The sequence below is a fragment of the Lepidochelys olivacea genome, assembly GCF_965140295.1.
Source record: "Lepidochelys olivacea isolate rLepOli2 genome assembly, chromosome: 1".
In the NCBI taxonomy this organism is placed as follows: domain Eukaryota; kingdom Metazoa; phylum Chordata; order Testudines; family Cheloniidae; genus Lepidochelys; species Lepidochelys olivacea.
In genome coordinates, this window is record NC_140411.1 from 293,084,921 (window position 1) to 293,100,094 (window position 15,174).

General features: G+C 39.4%; 1 protein-coding gene across 6 annotated transcripts in view; it reads right to left on the bottom strand.

Moving 5' to 3' along the window:
• The window catches only part of USP15 (ubiquitin specific peptidase 15), a 136,932-nt gene that overhangs the window by 35,111 nt on the left and 86,647 nt on the right, over positions 1–15,174 (bottom strand). For 4 of the 6 annotated variants that reach the window (XR_014714461.1, XM_084651786.1, XM_084651785.1 and 1 more), the window contains one exon: positions 14,524–14,668. Coding sequence is in view for 3 of the 6 variants with exons in the window: in XM_084651786.1 (XP_084507912.1) it covers positions 14,524–14,668 (145 nt within the window). In the remaining 3 variants the exon portion in view is untranslated. Of the gene's footprint in view, positions 1–5,517; positions 6,194–12,738; positions 12,922–14,523; positions 14,669–15,174 lie in introns of those variants that run through there. The other 2 variants (XM_084651789.1, XM_084651788.1) reach the window with 2 other exon arrangements.

Consider the following 15,174-nt stretch of genomic DNA (forward strand, 5'->3'; position numbering starts at 1 on the left):
GGGAGAGTCCCCAGAGCACTGCAGTGGGATGAGGTGAATCTGTGGGGCCCCATAGTGATGCCGCAGGCAGAGTCCATCTTGAGCACAATCAGCATGCAGCAAGCCAGCCCCCGCCCCAGCCCCAGCCCCGGTGCAGTTGCAATGACTCCATTCCTGTGAGGGGAGCGGGGGTTAGTGCCAGCGAGGGAGAGAGGGAAGAAGTGAGACGGAGGTGGAAGATGGAGCCAGACACAGCCAACTGTGGCCACGGGCACTGCCACACAGCTCCCTGCGCTCCCAGCCCCCCGCCCCCATGGATCTCTACAATCCCCTTACCACAGAACCCCAAATAACTCCCTCTCCCACAGACTCCTATCCAACCCCCAAATAACCCATCTTCCCAGCCCCTGCTTAAACCCATCAAACTCCAATAACTCATCTCCAAACACACCCAACCTCTTTGCACCCTCCAAATAAACCCACAGCCACCACCCCGTATTTAAACCCAAACCCCACAGAACCTCCTCCTGCCACAGCCCCTCACTGATCTCACCTCTCCACCATCCCAACTCCCATCTCCCCAAATGTGCCCATAAAACATCACCTGCCAACCCCCGCCACCGCTCACCATCCCAAGTCCCATTCCCCAACAAACCCACCTCTTAAAACCTCCTCTATAGTCCCCACCATCCCTTAAACCACTTCCCTTGCCCAACCTCCCTCTTCTCCCGATGCCCACCCATACTTACTCCCGCAGTGCCCTTCTGCTGCCCTCCCAACACAGAAATCCATATAATCCTTATAAATCACCCCAAATGCCTCCAAGTCCTGGCTGCACCCACCCCTCTCCCTTCTTCAATGGCTCCAGTTCCCTATGGCTCATCTGGAACCCCCCCGCCCTCCAATCCCTTGAGCCCTGGTATCAGCATCTTTTCTTCACTTTGGAGTGTTATGTGGGGCTGCTGACCTTCGCCCCCATCCCTTACCCTGTTGGGGAGGTGAGATGGCTAGTCCCCCATCATTCGGAGCCTGCCACAGCAAGTCTGAAAGTGGCAAGAGCCAATGAACCAGAGCGTGGAGCTGGGTCCAACAGCAGCTACTACTGCTGGATGAGTGTGTGGTTGGCTCATTTTCCTTCTACCCTTCCACCATGGGCTCTTCCCTCCACACTAGGCTGGGACAGAAACTGCAACACCTCCTCACCCCAGAGAGCAGGATCTGACAGTTTTACTCAGCCTCCTGAAAGAATGTTTTCACCAGCGGTCCATGATTACACCACTTGACTAGGAGATGAAATTGGTATATATACACACTAATACAACTTAAACACTGTCATGGCTAGCAGGTTTAAAATGCAACCTTTTGGTATCTGTTTATAAGTCAATACCCAAAGAAGGGAAGAGAAAAGGTAGGAAGCTTTCCAAACAAATGTACTAATGTTTTTTTCCTCCTTAAAAAGTACCCAGGCAACTGTTGTATGAGCACCACTGATCTCAGAAAAGTCTGATAAGGAAACATCTGTTTCAAATTTTCAAGGGATAAAAGAAAAAAAGTCAACAGTAATTTTCTATTCTTTTTCAATGAACGTAACGAATTGGTCAGAGCGCCGAGATTCCACTGCAGTGTGAGATCCTTAAAGCATCTGTGATTTAGTCTATTTTAGGTAACCCCATGGGATTTTTCCATCAACAAACCTCAACCTTACACAATAGATTTTTTACTACCACTATTCTGTTGTCATACTAGAAATGTAATATACTGGTGGCTACCAAAACCAATTTATTATGAAATTAGGGCATATGCAAAATTTGGTTGTTACCCAAGTGTCACATACTTCACCTAAGATAAAAAAGTAGCTCTCTACATCAACTTTCAGAGCAGGTTTCTATTGCAACTGTGTAGCACATGTGTTTCTTTATAAGGTGCACTAACAAATACATGCATCATTTACTAGTACTTTTTTTTCTTTTTAAATAAATATCTTGGCAAAGTTACCTGGGATCATGAGTAACTCATGTAACTGTACCCTCATTTGTCAGCCAGTATAATCTTATTATACAAATCAACTTGTGAATATTCAGAGCCATGTCACCAATTGCCTTGAATCCTTCTGTCTATAGGCAGTCACGCTATTAATTCATACAATTAAACTGGAATTTTCCCCAGTACCTGGGAAATAGCCGAAGCAATCCCCTTCAAAAACAAAGTTGTTTTTTGTAATGTGGAATTTGAATCATTTCCTTTCAATGCAGTTGCTCCACAATTCTCAAGAGACCAAATATGCTCAATACTTTAGTAAATCAGTAACAAGAACAGGAAAGAAAACAAGCTTAATTTTTTAATTACTTAGTGTGAATAGTTTAATATCTTTGCTAATGTGAACAAAAATACATAGTTTTTTAAAACCTCAATCAAAAGAAGTGATTCCCCCTTGTTAATCATAATCTCTAACTGACTAGTTTTAAATTTAGGCACGTCCAGATCAGATACATTAGCTGAGGAGGATTAACACAAACTAACAATAAAAAATCATCCTGTTTCCATCCGTCTATTCCAGTGAAACAGTGCAATTTTGTGATGAAGCTGCCCAGCTATGAGCAAAAAAGCATTTCTCTCGGGGCTCAAAATTGAAGTGCAAAACTGTTTTTTTAAGGTTAAAGTCCAGTTTGCTTACTAGCCATGAGTAACCATCTACCTTTTATACACTATCTTAAGAAGCAATCCAGCAGTTAAGCCATATTCAAGTATAGTGGTTTTTATTCCAGTTCTGCACCCAAAGGTTGCACAAGATCAGAGGAAAACAACTTCCTTTGAAACCTACAAAATGCAATTTTTGCAATTCAGATTCACCAATCTTTCTTGCCTTTTCTCTTGTGAAGTCAGGTGGACAAAGCAGTCAAAGATTGTTACTTGTGCTTGTTCAGCTTTTCTTCACGTGTCCTAGTCAAAGCATTTCTAGAAAATAAAGGTAAAGAAGCAAACTTTCTGGATGTCTCATCTTTTGTACAGTTACAGGTACAGTAATGGATCTTCATAAAAATGAATTTACAGATGAGAAATATTTCTGATATCAGCCAAACCTCAACAGTTTTAAAAATTCAGTTCAGAAGCTTATCTGAATATTTTGGGTGATTAAGATTCTAAAGGCAGAACCCAGTGCTCACTTATTATTTTGCATTAAGAAATCAAGAAATCTGTCTGGTTGAGACATGACATTCTTCCTCAGCAAGAATGAGTGAATGGGTGAGAATTTGCCTTGGTGCTTTTTCAACATAAGACTGCTTTGGTGGCAAAGACAGGAGTTCTAGGTTTGGGGAAACCAAACAAATATGTACATTACAGTCATCTCTTGATCCTCTGCACTGTGATCAATAATGCATCTAGTCATAGGTACAATTCTATTCGGTTGACGGAAACGTTATAGTGGAAGGTTACTAACACTACCACCACTTGCTGGCTTTGGACATGACACCAACATTTTTAGGAAGTAGGTTAAATAAAATGCAAGAGTCCTCATCTTTTTCTGCAGCTTCAGTTAGGAGAGGTTTGTCCGGGAAGCAAGGGTCTAAAAGAGCAACTAACATAATTTTTGATGTTTGGAGACTTGAATGTGTTTTTCATGGCAGAATGTGGTGCTAAAGGTGCATTACTGGGAAATACAGAGCACACTTCTGAAGTCTATGGCAGACAAGCACACTTGATGATGCAACCAGAGATACTGGAATGAGCAGATATTTAGGACTATGACACCACTTGTCTTTCATCTAACTAAAGACAGGATGGTAGATTTGGAATGTCAAAGCATTTGATTGTGCAGACAGAGCTGAACATGGAATGTGGTCAACAAAACCAAAAAGACAACAAATTAAGTTCCAATCTTTATACTATTTGGACTTGTACCCATGTTTGTTATTACTAAGTGATTTTATCACTTAATATAAAATTGTGTTTTGGAATGCTGTAGATGCAAGTCACTAGTTTTCCTGGATTTGCTGAAACACAAAATATTTATTGATTGAAATGGATTTGTTTTAACTGTAGAATGCTGTTAGCATTTCCACAATTCCCTTTTCATAGAGAAATCTTTGAAGCTTGTGTCTTCCGGAGATTTTACTTTTTAAATTATGCCTACTTTTTTGGCAAACCGTTTGTTGTGCCTTTTTTGGGGGGGGGGAAGGGGTTGATGGCGTGGGCCTACACTGCATTCAAATTGAAACAATGAGGTATCCCTCCACAATTAATCTAAGTAGAAGATGACAAGAAAGACCTGGGATTTCTCAGGGGTTTTTGTTAATTAGTTTTTTTTTAGTACTTCAGAACCAATAATTGACACACAGATTCTTGCAGGATCCAACTTAAGAGTTTGTAGATGGTAGTGAATAAGGAAGTGTTCTTTACCCCTTCACGTAACACAAGAAACAGGTGTCACTCAATGAAATTAACAGGCAGCAGATTTAAAACAAAAAACATAAGGAAATACTTCTTCACACAAAACAGTCAACCTGTGGAACTCGCTGCCATGGGATGTTGTGAAGGCTAAAAGTATAATTGGATTAAAAAAAGAATTAGATAAACTCATGGAGGATGGGTCCATCAATGGCAATTTGCAAGATGGTCAAGGATGCAACCCCATGCTCTGCGTGTTCCTAAACTTTTGACTGCCAGATGCTGGGACTGTATGACAGGGGACAGGTCACTCAATTGCCCTGTTCTGTTCATTCCCTCTGAGGCATCTGGCACGGGCCACTGTCAGAAGACCAGATACTGGGCTAGATGGATCATTGATGTGATCCAGTACAGCCCCTCTATGTTCTTAGTTCTGGTTTAGCTGAAGAATTAGTAAACATTTTTACACATATGGCCTACTAACCTATATCTTTAACTTGATGAGCATAGGGCTGGAAGGGATCTCCTGGATCATCTAGTCCAGTACCCTGCTGCAGGCAACCCTGTCATATAATCCCATTCATAAATGTATCAAGTTCCATCTTAAAACTACTTTGGTTGTTTGCCCCCAACTCCTCCTTTTTGAGAGGCTTTTCTAGAACCTCACTCCTCTGATGGTTCGAAACCTTCTTATTCCCACCCTAAATTTATTCATGGCCAGTTTATAACCATTTGTTCTTGTGTCAACATTTAGCTTAAATTGCCCCCCCCCCCCCCGGTGTTTACCTCCCTGATGTATTTATACAGAGTAATCATCAGGGATTCTAGTTTTCAGTGATAAAGACCCAAAAATTCTCCAATAACGCCCCCCATCAGATTTTTTTCACAATTAAAATGAAAAGCTGAACTTTACTTTCCCTAGCCACAATACATATATGTATCAGTTGAACACAAAGATTTATTGCTATATTTAAAATCTTTAAGCAAGTAACTTCGAAGCCTACCAGTGCCAATCATTATAATGAAAATAAAATATAATTGCAATGTATTTCTTACATACACCAAGTACTTCTGTCTATATTCTATATTTTCAGATTTTTTTAAATACACAAAAATAAAGTGAAAATCTGCTTTTATATTAACATTACTCACTTTATGAGTTAGTCCTGGTTGTTAAAATAGAGTTGCAGCATTCCAGCCACATTTTCGTCTTTCAGACATTGGTGCTGAGCACAAAAAAGAACCCCAAGTTGGCTGAAACTTCTTTCCACGTCAGCTGAATCTACAGTCAAGTTGGAGGAGAACCACTGCATGTTTTGCCAGGTTGGGAATGTGATCTTCAACAGCCACCCATCAGTAAATGGGATCCTCAACGTTTCCAAATGCGTCTTTGGCAATCCCTAAATACACTAGCCATTCCATGTTGCATTCTTCAGACAGCTCTAACTGCGGTTTCACTTTCATAACCTGTACAAGCAGCAACTATTTGTTTAGGATCTAGTGCACGAACAACATGGAGAAAATCAACTGCTGGTTGTTTATTTTTTTAGGTTGTACTGTCTCAGTTTATCAGCAGCACTTTGAGCAGCTGCAGATCCATTCGCATTATCAGTTGATGATGTAAGATGCTCCAGCCATGAAATTAACTCAGTTGTTTTGTCGATGATCACGGCAATCGAGTTTCCTTTCAGGTCACTGAGAAGGTGCTGTGTGTCCTCTTCAAAGAGAGTTGGTAAATAACAGGAATACAATTGATCTGATTTGGGACTGGCATTACCTCTCAATGTTTCCTCAAAAAATCTCTGACAACGGCTAAATCAATTTTATGCAGAGGAATGTCTTTTACACACATTCAAACAAATCTGAAAGTGACAGTTTCATGCTGTTGTAAAATGCTAGAATTATCCAATCACAGTGCATTGTTTCTTTACTGGAGTCGATGGGCCTGCTGTTTCAGCCTCTTGCTTTAATTTCTTTTCATTCAGTTTATGTTTAGTGCTTTCCATGTGTTCTACAATTGTCTGCCTTCAAATGATCTACAGCCTTGTTGCATCCAGTACAGAACAGCATATTACCATCAACGTGAAATTTGTCCTTGCCAAACTCAGTGACACATTCTTTAGGGGTGATTTTTAAAGTTGTCAGCATCTTTTCGTAACTTTAATTATTCATGTCTGGAGGCTGAAGTGAAATTTGAGATGCATTAAAACACAAACCCCTAAACGCTGTTGAGTAACCTCTATATGCCAAAGCAGTTTATTTGTGTATATTTAGCTATGTAAATTTAAAGTGCAATCAAAAATCAACCATGAGGGGGAAGTTGTGCAAACTGAATAAGTAACACTGATACTTTCAGTAAAATTTAGTTTATAGGTTTTTATTTTTTCACAAAATGTTAAATCTAAAGATTCTCTGTAAAAATGCAAATTCTGTGTATTTTTGTGTCAAAAGGATTTCTAGGCTCCCTGGTAATTATACCACCCTTTTAGTCTTCTCTCATATAGACTTTTCAGTTCTTCTGATCATCCTAGTAGCCCTTCTCTGCACCTGTTCCAGTTTGAATTCATTTTTCTTGAACATGGTGATCAGAATTGCACACAGTATTCCAAATGAGGTCTTACCAATGCCTTGTACAGTGGCATTAATACTTCCCTACCTCTACCGGAAATACCTCATTTGACACATCCTAGTATTGCATTTACCTTTTCCACAGCCATTTCACATTGGTGACTCAGTCTTCCTATGGTTCATGTCTTTCTCCTCCATTGCTTTCAAGTAATGAGCCTCAGTTTATAGCTGAAATTCTGGTTTTTAGGCTCTTAAGTACTGTTAAATTTCATCCAATTTATTTGACTCCATGCCTCAAGGTCATCCAATTCTTCCTGTATAACATTCCAATCCTCCTCTGTATTGACGATGCTTCCCAGCTTTGCATCATCAGCAGAGGACTATAACAGGGTTTAAAAGAGAACTAGATAAATTCATGGAGGTTAAGTCCATTAATGGCTATTAGCCAGGATGGGTAAGGAATGGTGTCTCTAGCCTCTGTTTGTCAGAGGGTGGAGATGGATGGCAGGAGAGAAATCACTAGATTGTTACCTGTTAGGTTCACTCCCTCTGGGGCACCTGGCATTGGCCACTGTCGGCAGACAGGATACTGGGCTGGATGGACCTTTGGTCTGACCCAGCATGGCCATTCTTATGTTCACGCTTCATTGGCACACTCCTCCTTTTTGTGCCAAGGTTACTAATGAAAATATTAAACAAGATCTGTTCCAAGACAGATACTTGAGGAACTCCACTAGTAGAATCATAGAATATTAGGGTTGGAAGAGACCTCAGGAGGTCATCTAGTCCAATCCCCTGCTCAAAGCAGGACCAACACCAACTAAATCATCCCAGCCAAGGCTTTGTCAACCCGGGCCTTAAAAATCTCTAAGGATGGAGATTCCACCACCTCCCTAGGTGACCTATTCCAGTGCTTCACCATCCTCCTAGTGAAGCAGTGTTTCCTAATATCCAAGCAAGACCTCCCCCACTGCAACTTGAGACCATTGCTTCTTGTTCTGTCATATGCCACCACTGAGAACAGCCTAGCTCCATCCTCTTTGGAACCCCCCCTTCAGGTAGTTGAAGGCTGCTGTCAAATCCCCCCTCACTCTTCTCTTCTGCAGACTAAATAACCCCAGTTCCTCATAAGTCATGTACCCCAGCCCCCTAATAATTTTTGTTGCCCTCTGCTGGACTCTCTCCAATTTGTCCACATCTTTCTGTAGTGGGGGGACCAGTGCTGAATAGAGGGGAATAATCACTTCCCTCAATCTGCTGGCAATGCTCCTACTAATACAGGCCAATATGCCATTGGCCTTCTTGGCAATGAGGGCACATTGTCGACTTATATCCAACTTCTCATCCACTGTAATCCCCAGGTCCTTTTCTGCAGAACTGCTGCTTAGCCAGTCAGTCCCCAGCCTGTAGTGGTGCATGGGATTCTTCCTTCCTAAGTGTAGGACTCTGCACTTGTCCTTGTTGAAACTCATCAGATTTCTTTTTTCCCAATCCTTCAATTTGTCTAGGTCACTTTGGACCTTATCCCTACCCTCCAACGTATCTACCTCTCCCCCCAGTTCAGTGTCATCTGTTTAGTGTCATCTAAGGGCGCAATTAATCCCATCATCCAGATCATTGATAAAATGTTGAACAAAACCGGCCCCAGGAGCACTCCTTGATACTAACCCCCCACCAGCCGGAGAATTCTCCTTTCAGAAAAACCCATGTCTCTCTGTTAGCCACTTTCTTAACCACATTAGAATTTCAATCCTAAACCCCACATTCTCTAGTTTAACTAATAATTTCCCATGTTTAACCATATCAGATGCTATACTGAAGTCCAGACAGATTAGATGTACTAAATTTCCCCTTAAATATACTTACTATTCTTGCTCTTCTTCAATCATATGGTACCACATCCAATTTGAAATATTTATTAAAAATGCTCACTACTGAACTTGCAATTTCTTGTGCCATTTGTTGCAGTATTTTAGGATGGAGATTATCCAGCCCTGATTTGAGTGTATTAAACTCTGAGTTTTGCTTCCACCTTGAATGTGGTAATTTCCATTTCTATGCACGCTTTTCCATTAGGTATCCTGCCTTTGCCCCCGTGTGCTACGTTGCCATCCTTATTGAAAACGGATATAAAGTATTCATTTAGTTTTTGGGACATAACCTAGATCACCATTAGTGTTCTGGTAGATTTTGCTTATTTTGGCTCATCAATTGGTTGTGGTCAATGATGAGAAACAGTCAAACCAAACCAAATTAGTACCAAATCCAAATAAAGTCTTTTACTTGCTTCTCTGTAGACAATTAAGTGGGGATAATATTTCTTCTTTGGCTCCATAAGGGAAAAATCTAGTCCCAATACATAATGTTACTCAGAGAATCCACAAAATCCAACTCCTTAAAGCAAGATTTCTCACAAATGTGCTATGAACTAGACACATCATGCATAACAGATCCTTCCTAATTTGCCTGGTCAGAAACAATGCCTACATGAAGACTATGTATTCTGAGGAAATGCTCAATCTCAGATAAAAATCACAAAAATTCTAAAGAGTCACATTATTGGCTTGTTTACATAACTGTAGAGAACTGGGGCTCTACTTACCTTATAGTTTTAATTCTGTTCTAAATCAGTGGGGAAACCTTCCCTCCAAGCATGCACTTTCCAATCGCTTTGATTAAACATATGAACAGAACTTTTAGGGGAAGGCTTTACCTAGAGTCTCTCAGCTCCTGATCCAGTTAAGCAATAGTAGTTAACTGAACTGATAATCAAAAGAAATAAATAAGATCTCCCTTTTCTCTCCATCTTTTTACAATTGTAGGGTTATCTGGGAGTTTTTTAAAACATCCTTCTCAAACATGTTAAATCCCAAATCTGCTACCTGTTGTCTTCTATTTAGTAGTCTCACCACAAGTCACTAGGGTGTTCTTAGAGCTCTGAGAAGAACAACAAGGCTCTCAATCTTGCCTTCAGGAGCAACTCTGAAGCATAGAAGTAAGGGTAGCAGTACCACAATCCCCCTACGATAACTTTGTGACCCTGCAGGACACCTTTTTTGGTCAGGACCCCTACAATTACAATACTGTGAAATTTCAGATTTAAATACCTGAAATAATGAAATTTACAATTTTTAAAATCCTATGCACACGAAATTAACCAAAATGGACCATGAATTTGGTAGGGCCCTATTCATAACTTCCTCTGCTTTAAACAATTCCACTGGAGAAATGGACTAAGTAATCTTTCCCAATCTTACAGATCAGTAGTAAGATCACACTAAAGAAAGACTGGCATATAAATTTTCTTTTTTTAATAAAAGGGTTTTGCACTGCATGACACTGCACTATCGGTGTGATAGGCTAAAATTGTTGCATCTTTCATTGAGACACAGAAGATTGACGTAGCAGAGTATTTCAAGAGTAACTTCACTTATCTGCATTTTTGTTTACTTCACATTCAGCAAGACTCTTGGGAACTCATTAAAAATAAATTATTTATGAATTTCAATTTCTGCCCATTGAGTTTGAAGTCGGAAGGAATTCGCTCCAAAAGTGTTCTACGTATCCTGACCTTTTACCAGTACATCAATTGTTATTTATTTTGTTAGATTTGTATTTTGTGAACTTAATAGCCCAAGTCTGCTTATTGATGTATTTCTTATTGAAATCAGGGTGCTGTTTACTAAAGCCTTGTTTTCTGGGATCCTTGTAGTATTTGATACATTTCAATTAAACAGGTCTATCATTAACTCTTTCAATGCTGTGGCATTATCAATAAACAAAGGCAGAATTTAAAAAAATCAAATTAATCACTAATAAATACTGCCATTTAAAACTTGCTACTGCTCTCTTGGGTCTCCATCTTCTTGGGGAACGTTTAAAGAGGTTGTGACTGTAGCAGAAACCAAACTGTTTGAAAATTCTAGTTACCAATACACGCTATTTTCAATACCTCCACAGGGCTGCACATGCTTTGGCAAGTAGCTCATTTACATCCATAAGCAACAAGGTGATTTTAAAAGATTATTAGGATTGAGGGTCTAAGGATTCAGTTTGCAAAGAAGAGGGAAAGAAAATCCAAAATATAATCAACAGTAGAGTGATTTTAGATCTACAGATAAAAAAGGCTATACGTATAAAGTAATATCTATATTGCATATTATATTATTCTCATTTTTTATTCTTAGTCTTTTTGCCTAAGATTGTGTATATGCCTAAAATTACTATATAGGAATGCTTTTATAAATATAAAAGATACAAACAAAAAAACTTTAAAAAGGAAACCATTTTAACTACTTATTTTCTTTTAATCTTTTATTTTTATCAAAACATTCCTATCCAGTAACTTTAGGCATTACACAATAGCAAGAGACAGACCAAACCTTTCATACTGACTACCTCCCAATCAACACTCTCCTTCCTTACTTCCTAAAACAAAGCTAAACAGCTTTGTATCTTTCCCAAAAAAATCAATCAATGTCTATTGCTCACAGTGTTATAGTCATGCTGGTCCCAGGACTTGAGACAAACAAGGTGGAAGAGGTAATATCTTTTACTGGACCAACTTTGCTGGTGGAAGGGCAGAGCTTTCAAGCTACACAGTGTTCCTTCTTCAGATCTGTCTACATCAGATCATGTTCTTCTTTTACAAGAGGTTTTTTTTTTCTTTCTGTTTTTCTGGTTTTTTTAAAGGGGGAGGAAAGTAGAAAGATATATCTAAAAAATTTTAAGAGAAAAACAAAAAGGTAGGAGCAAAATCTATCCATATATTTTAAGTTTTCATTAGAAGTGATCAGCAAAATAAATTTTCATATAGACTATTCTAGAATAATTTCACGGACAGATACTAGCACTTAAGTCGTTAAAATGGTAGATATTGTTAAAGTAGGTAACAGGTGTAAGAGCATAGGCACGTCTACACTACAAACTTAAACTGACCTAGGTTAGACGTACAGCCACTGCAGTAATTAGTCTGTGAACCTGACAAAAATGACAGCCAACAGCTAACGTAAGCAACCCCCAGTGTCTATATGTACACCATGTTGCCTTAACTACACTGACATAAGCCTTTCACATGGAAACAGAATTATGTCGTCGCTGTATTAGGGCACTTACATCAGTGAAAGCAAGGCTGTAGTGTAGACACGGACATAATTAGGTCGACCTAAGCTGCCTTACATGGACTTAACTCCGTAGTGTAGACCAAGCCAATGTCCTAGCAGGGTTACAATTTTACTAATATTTGGGCTTATTTCTACCACAAATCACAAAAAATACTAGTCTTCCTAAATTTTTATTACTGCTCACAGCTAGAAGTAGATCAGCTCCCATTCCTTTGGCAGCTAATATATTCCCAAAGTTTCCTGATACATTACCCTATTCACTCAGAAACAACAGGATAATTATCTAGAAGGGAATAAAAGGTTAAAATAATCCAATAGATGTCAGTTCATTGTCTGACTCTCAAGCTTTTATTTCCACGTTCAAAAGAAAAAAAAAATCCTAAATTATTCCAGCCAAGTTGAAAGGCATCAATATCCTCAAGAGAAATTCACCAGAAGCTTTAATTGCCTGAGTACAAACTCTAAAGCTAACCTTTCCCAGTGAAACAGTTCAACTCATGCCAACACTGTAACAAGAGGCTAAAATAAATGCCTTTGAGGCAACATAAAAGTGTTGTCCTCAATAAGAGGTCACCTAGGGGTAGTGCACTGTACTGCCAGAAGGGAGATCAGGGTTATATTTCCTGTTAATTGATCTCTGGCCCAGCAGAGGGTGAAAGCACCATGAAAGCAACATGCTCACCTCCTGGGAGTGGAGGGGTGTGGCTCACAATGCTCAATCATTTTTCACATCTGATTATAATGAGGCATTGACAGGCTACGCAGAGTTCCATCTAGTTCTCCTCAGGAAGGATGGCTGCGAAGTAGGACTGAGGGAAAATCCTTGCGCTTCTTGCACACGAACAAAGGAGTCCTCCACCCATCCCCCAAGAAAAGAAATAAACAAGTACTTAAATAAATAAGATCAAAGATACAGCTATCTTCTGATTAACACATACAATAGTATCTTGTAAGTCAGCAGAAGCAAACATATATCTTGTTTTACAAATTGATTCATAAAACAACTAAGTTACCTGAAAAACAAATTTGAATATCTGATTCTAGACCTACCAGATCAAAAATAGTCACTCCCAGATGCTCACATTAGAGGTCTCATGAAATAGGATAGGAAATGTCTGAAAAGGAAGGCTACTCTAATTCAATAGCCACTTTCCAGTCATTCATAGGAAAAAAACATTCAGATTATACTGATTGTAAGCGCTAGGGTAAGTGCAATAAGGTGTTTGGGGAGGGGGAGGAGGGTTGGCATGTATGGCAAAATTTCAGCTAGCTCCTAGTTTACTTAATTCTATCTAAGATTATTTTATGTTGATGTCATTGTTCTCTCCCCTGCTCTCCCAAATTTCAGGTGCAAGTGAGGTAAAAGTAACCCAAGTGGAGTGCTTAACAGTGCAAGGAAATATCTAGGAAGGTACATATTTGGTGGGAGTAGAGAAAGAAGAATCACCTAGTATGGGCATTTCTAAGTTCGTATAGAAACCGCACACACACACACAGGCAGAGCCACATCCCCCCCACAAAGCAGCTCTTCCCCTCCATTTTAAAAAGTTTCATAACCAGCTACCAAGTTTATTTTATTTATGAGAAGAGTAGCACAGTGGAGTCTGAGCAGAGAACTGAAGGTCAAATCACAAATCTGGAAATAACTCTCTGTGACTTTGAGCAAGTCATTTAACCTCTGTCTCAGTTTTCTCATCTATAAGATTAAGATAACACAGCACCTGTTTAGCTCACAGTACTGTTGTCAGGATTTGTAAGTGCCATGCATTTTGTTCTATTTCTATTAGTATTATTAGCTAGCTAGCCAGCCAGCCAATGGAGCTAAAAATACTATATTTTGGTTATGCTGATCCAGACTTGTGCTTCCCACAACTATTAGTGGGGAATAGTGGGGAAGAAAAAATGACATGAGTCACCATTCTATCTAGCCCACAATTATCTGCCATTTCTTCTCACACCTTGTTTTTTCCCTCAGTTCGTGTTTCTGGCTGCACCAACTCTGCATTTCTCAGATCTTTTTCTCCGATTGTTCTTGTGTGCTCTCATTTCTCTGTCTGTAAGGTCAGTAGTCGTGCTTTTTAGGGTTGAAGAGGTAAAGGTGTAAAAGTTCACCTATACTTGATAAGAAAGGCAAATGATTTTCTCAAATTAGAATTTGTATGTTTCCTTCTGCACCTAGTGCTTTTCATGAAGTACCAAGCAACAGAGGAGAGTACAGAATCCTATTCAAGGGATCACTTGGGTTACTTAGGATCCTAGTAAGGTTTCCCTCTGAAACTGGCTCCATGTGTAAAGCACAACGTATGGGGAAACAGTAGATATAAAAACTAAATTTCCCCACGTAACAATCTGTGCTATTTTCTCAAATTTTATAGTGTTCTGCCAGTAACCAAGTGTCTCAATGCAAAATACAAAAATACTAATCGCCAAGTAACAAGCCAGGCTCACTTTACTCTGAAGCACCTACCTGAATTGCTGAGTTCATGAAACACGTATTTCCCAAGTTACTTAGGCCACAGAGGCCAGGCTGCTCATTGTGTCTTCCTGGCTCTGAATAATCATAGTTCTTATAAGCAGTGTATGATGGGAGGCAATAGTTTGAATTTTTCACACTGTAAGAAAACAAAACATTTTTCACAATGTAGCCACACGACCTGTAATGCTTTAATACTTCCAGTATTTTTGGTAATTATCAAATAAGTTATCTAAAATTAAAAGCAACTATTGTTAACTAGATATCTTCTTAGAAGCATTTAACTTTGGAACTTATCAATCTTAAATCTCAGTCAAAAAGAAAAGGAAGTTCTCTTTCCCTGCAAGCAACCAAACGTTTTCATGCACTGAAACAACCAAAACAGACTACTATTGTATCTCTCTACCCTTGATTTACAGGAGCAGCTTCACAGCTCACTCCATTCTTCATTGCTCCATCAAATTTAAAACACTCAGACTTTAGGCACCACCACCAGCAATAAACCATCTCATGTATATCCTTTCTGCATTCTGCTACTGTAAGAGAGTGAGGACAGTAGAAACTGGAAAGAAGAGTTGTGCTTTGGTTACAGGTGAGAACTGAGATTTCCAAGGCCACAGTGACATCATTGGCTTGATGCATTAG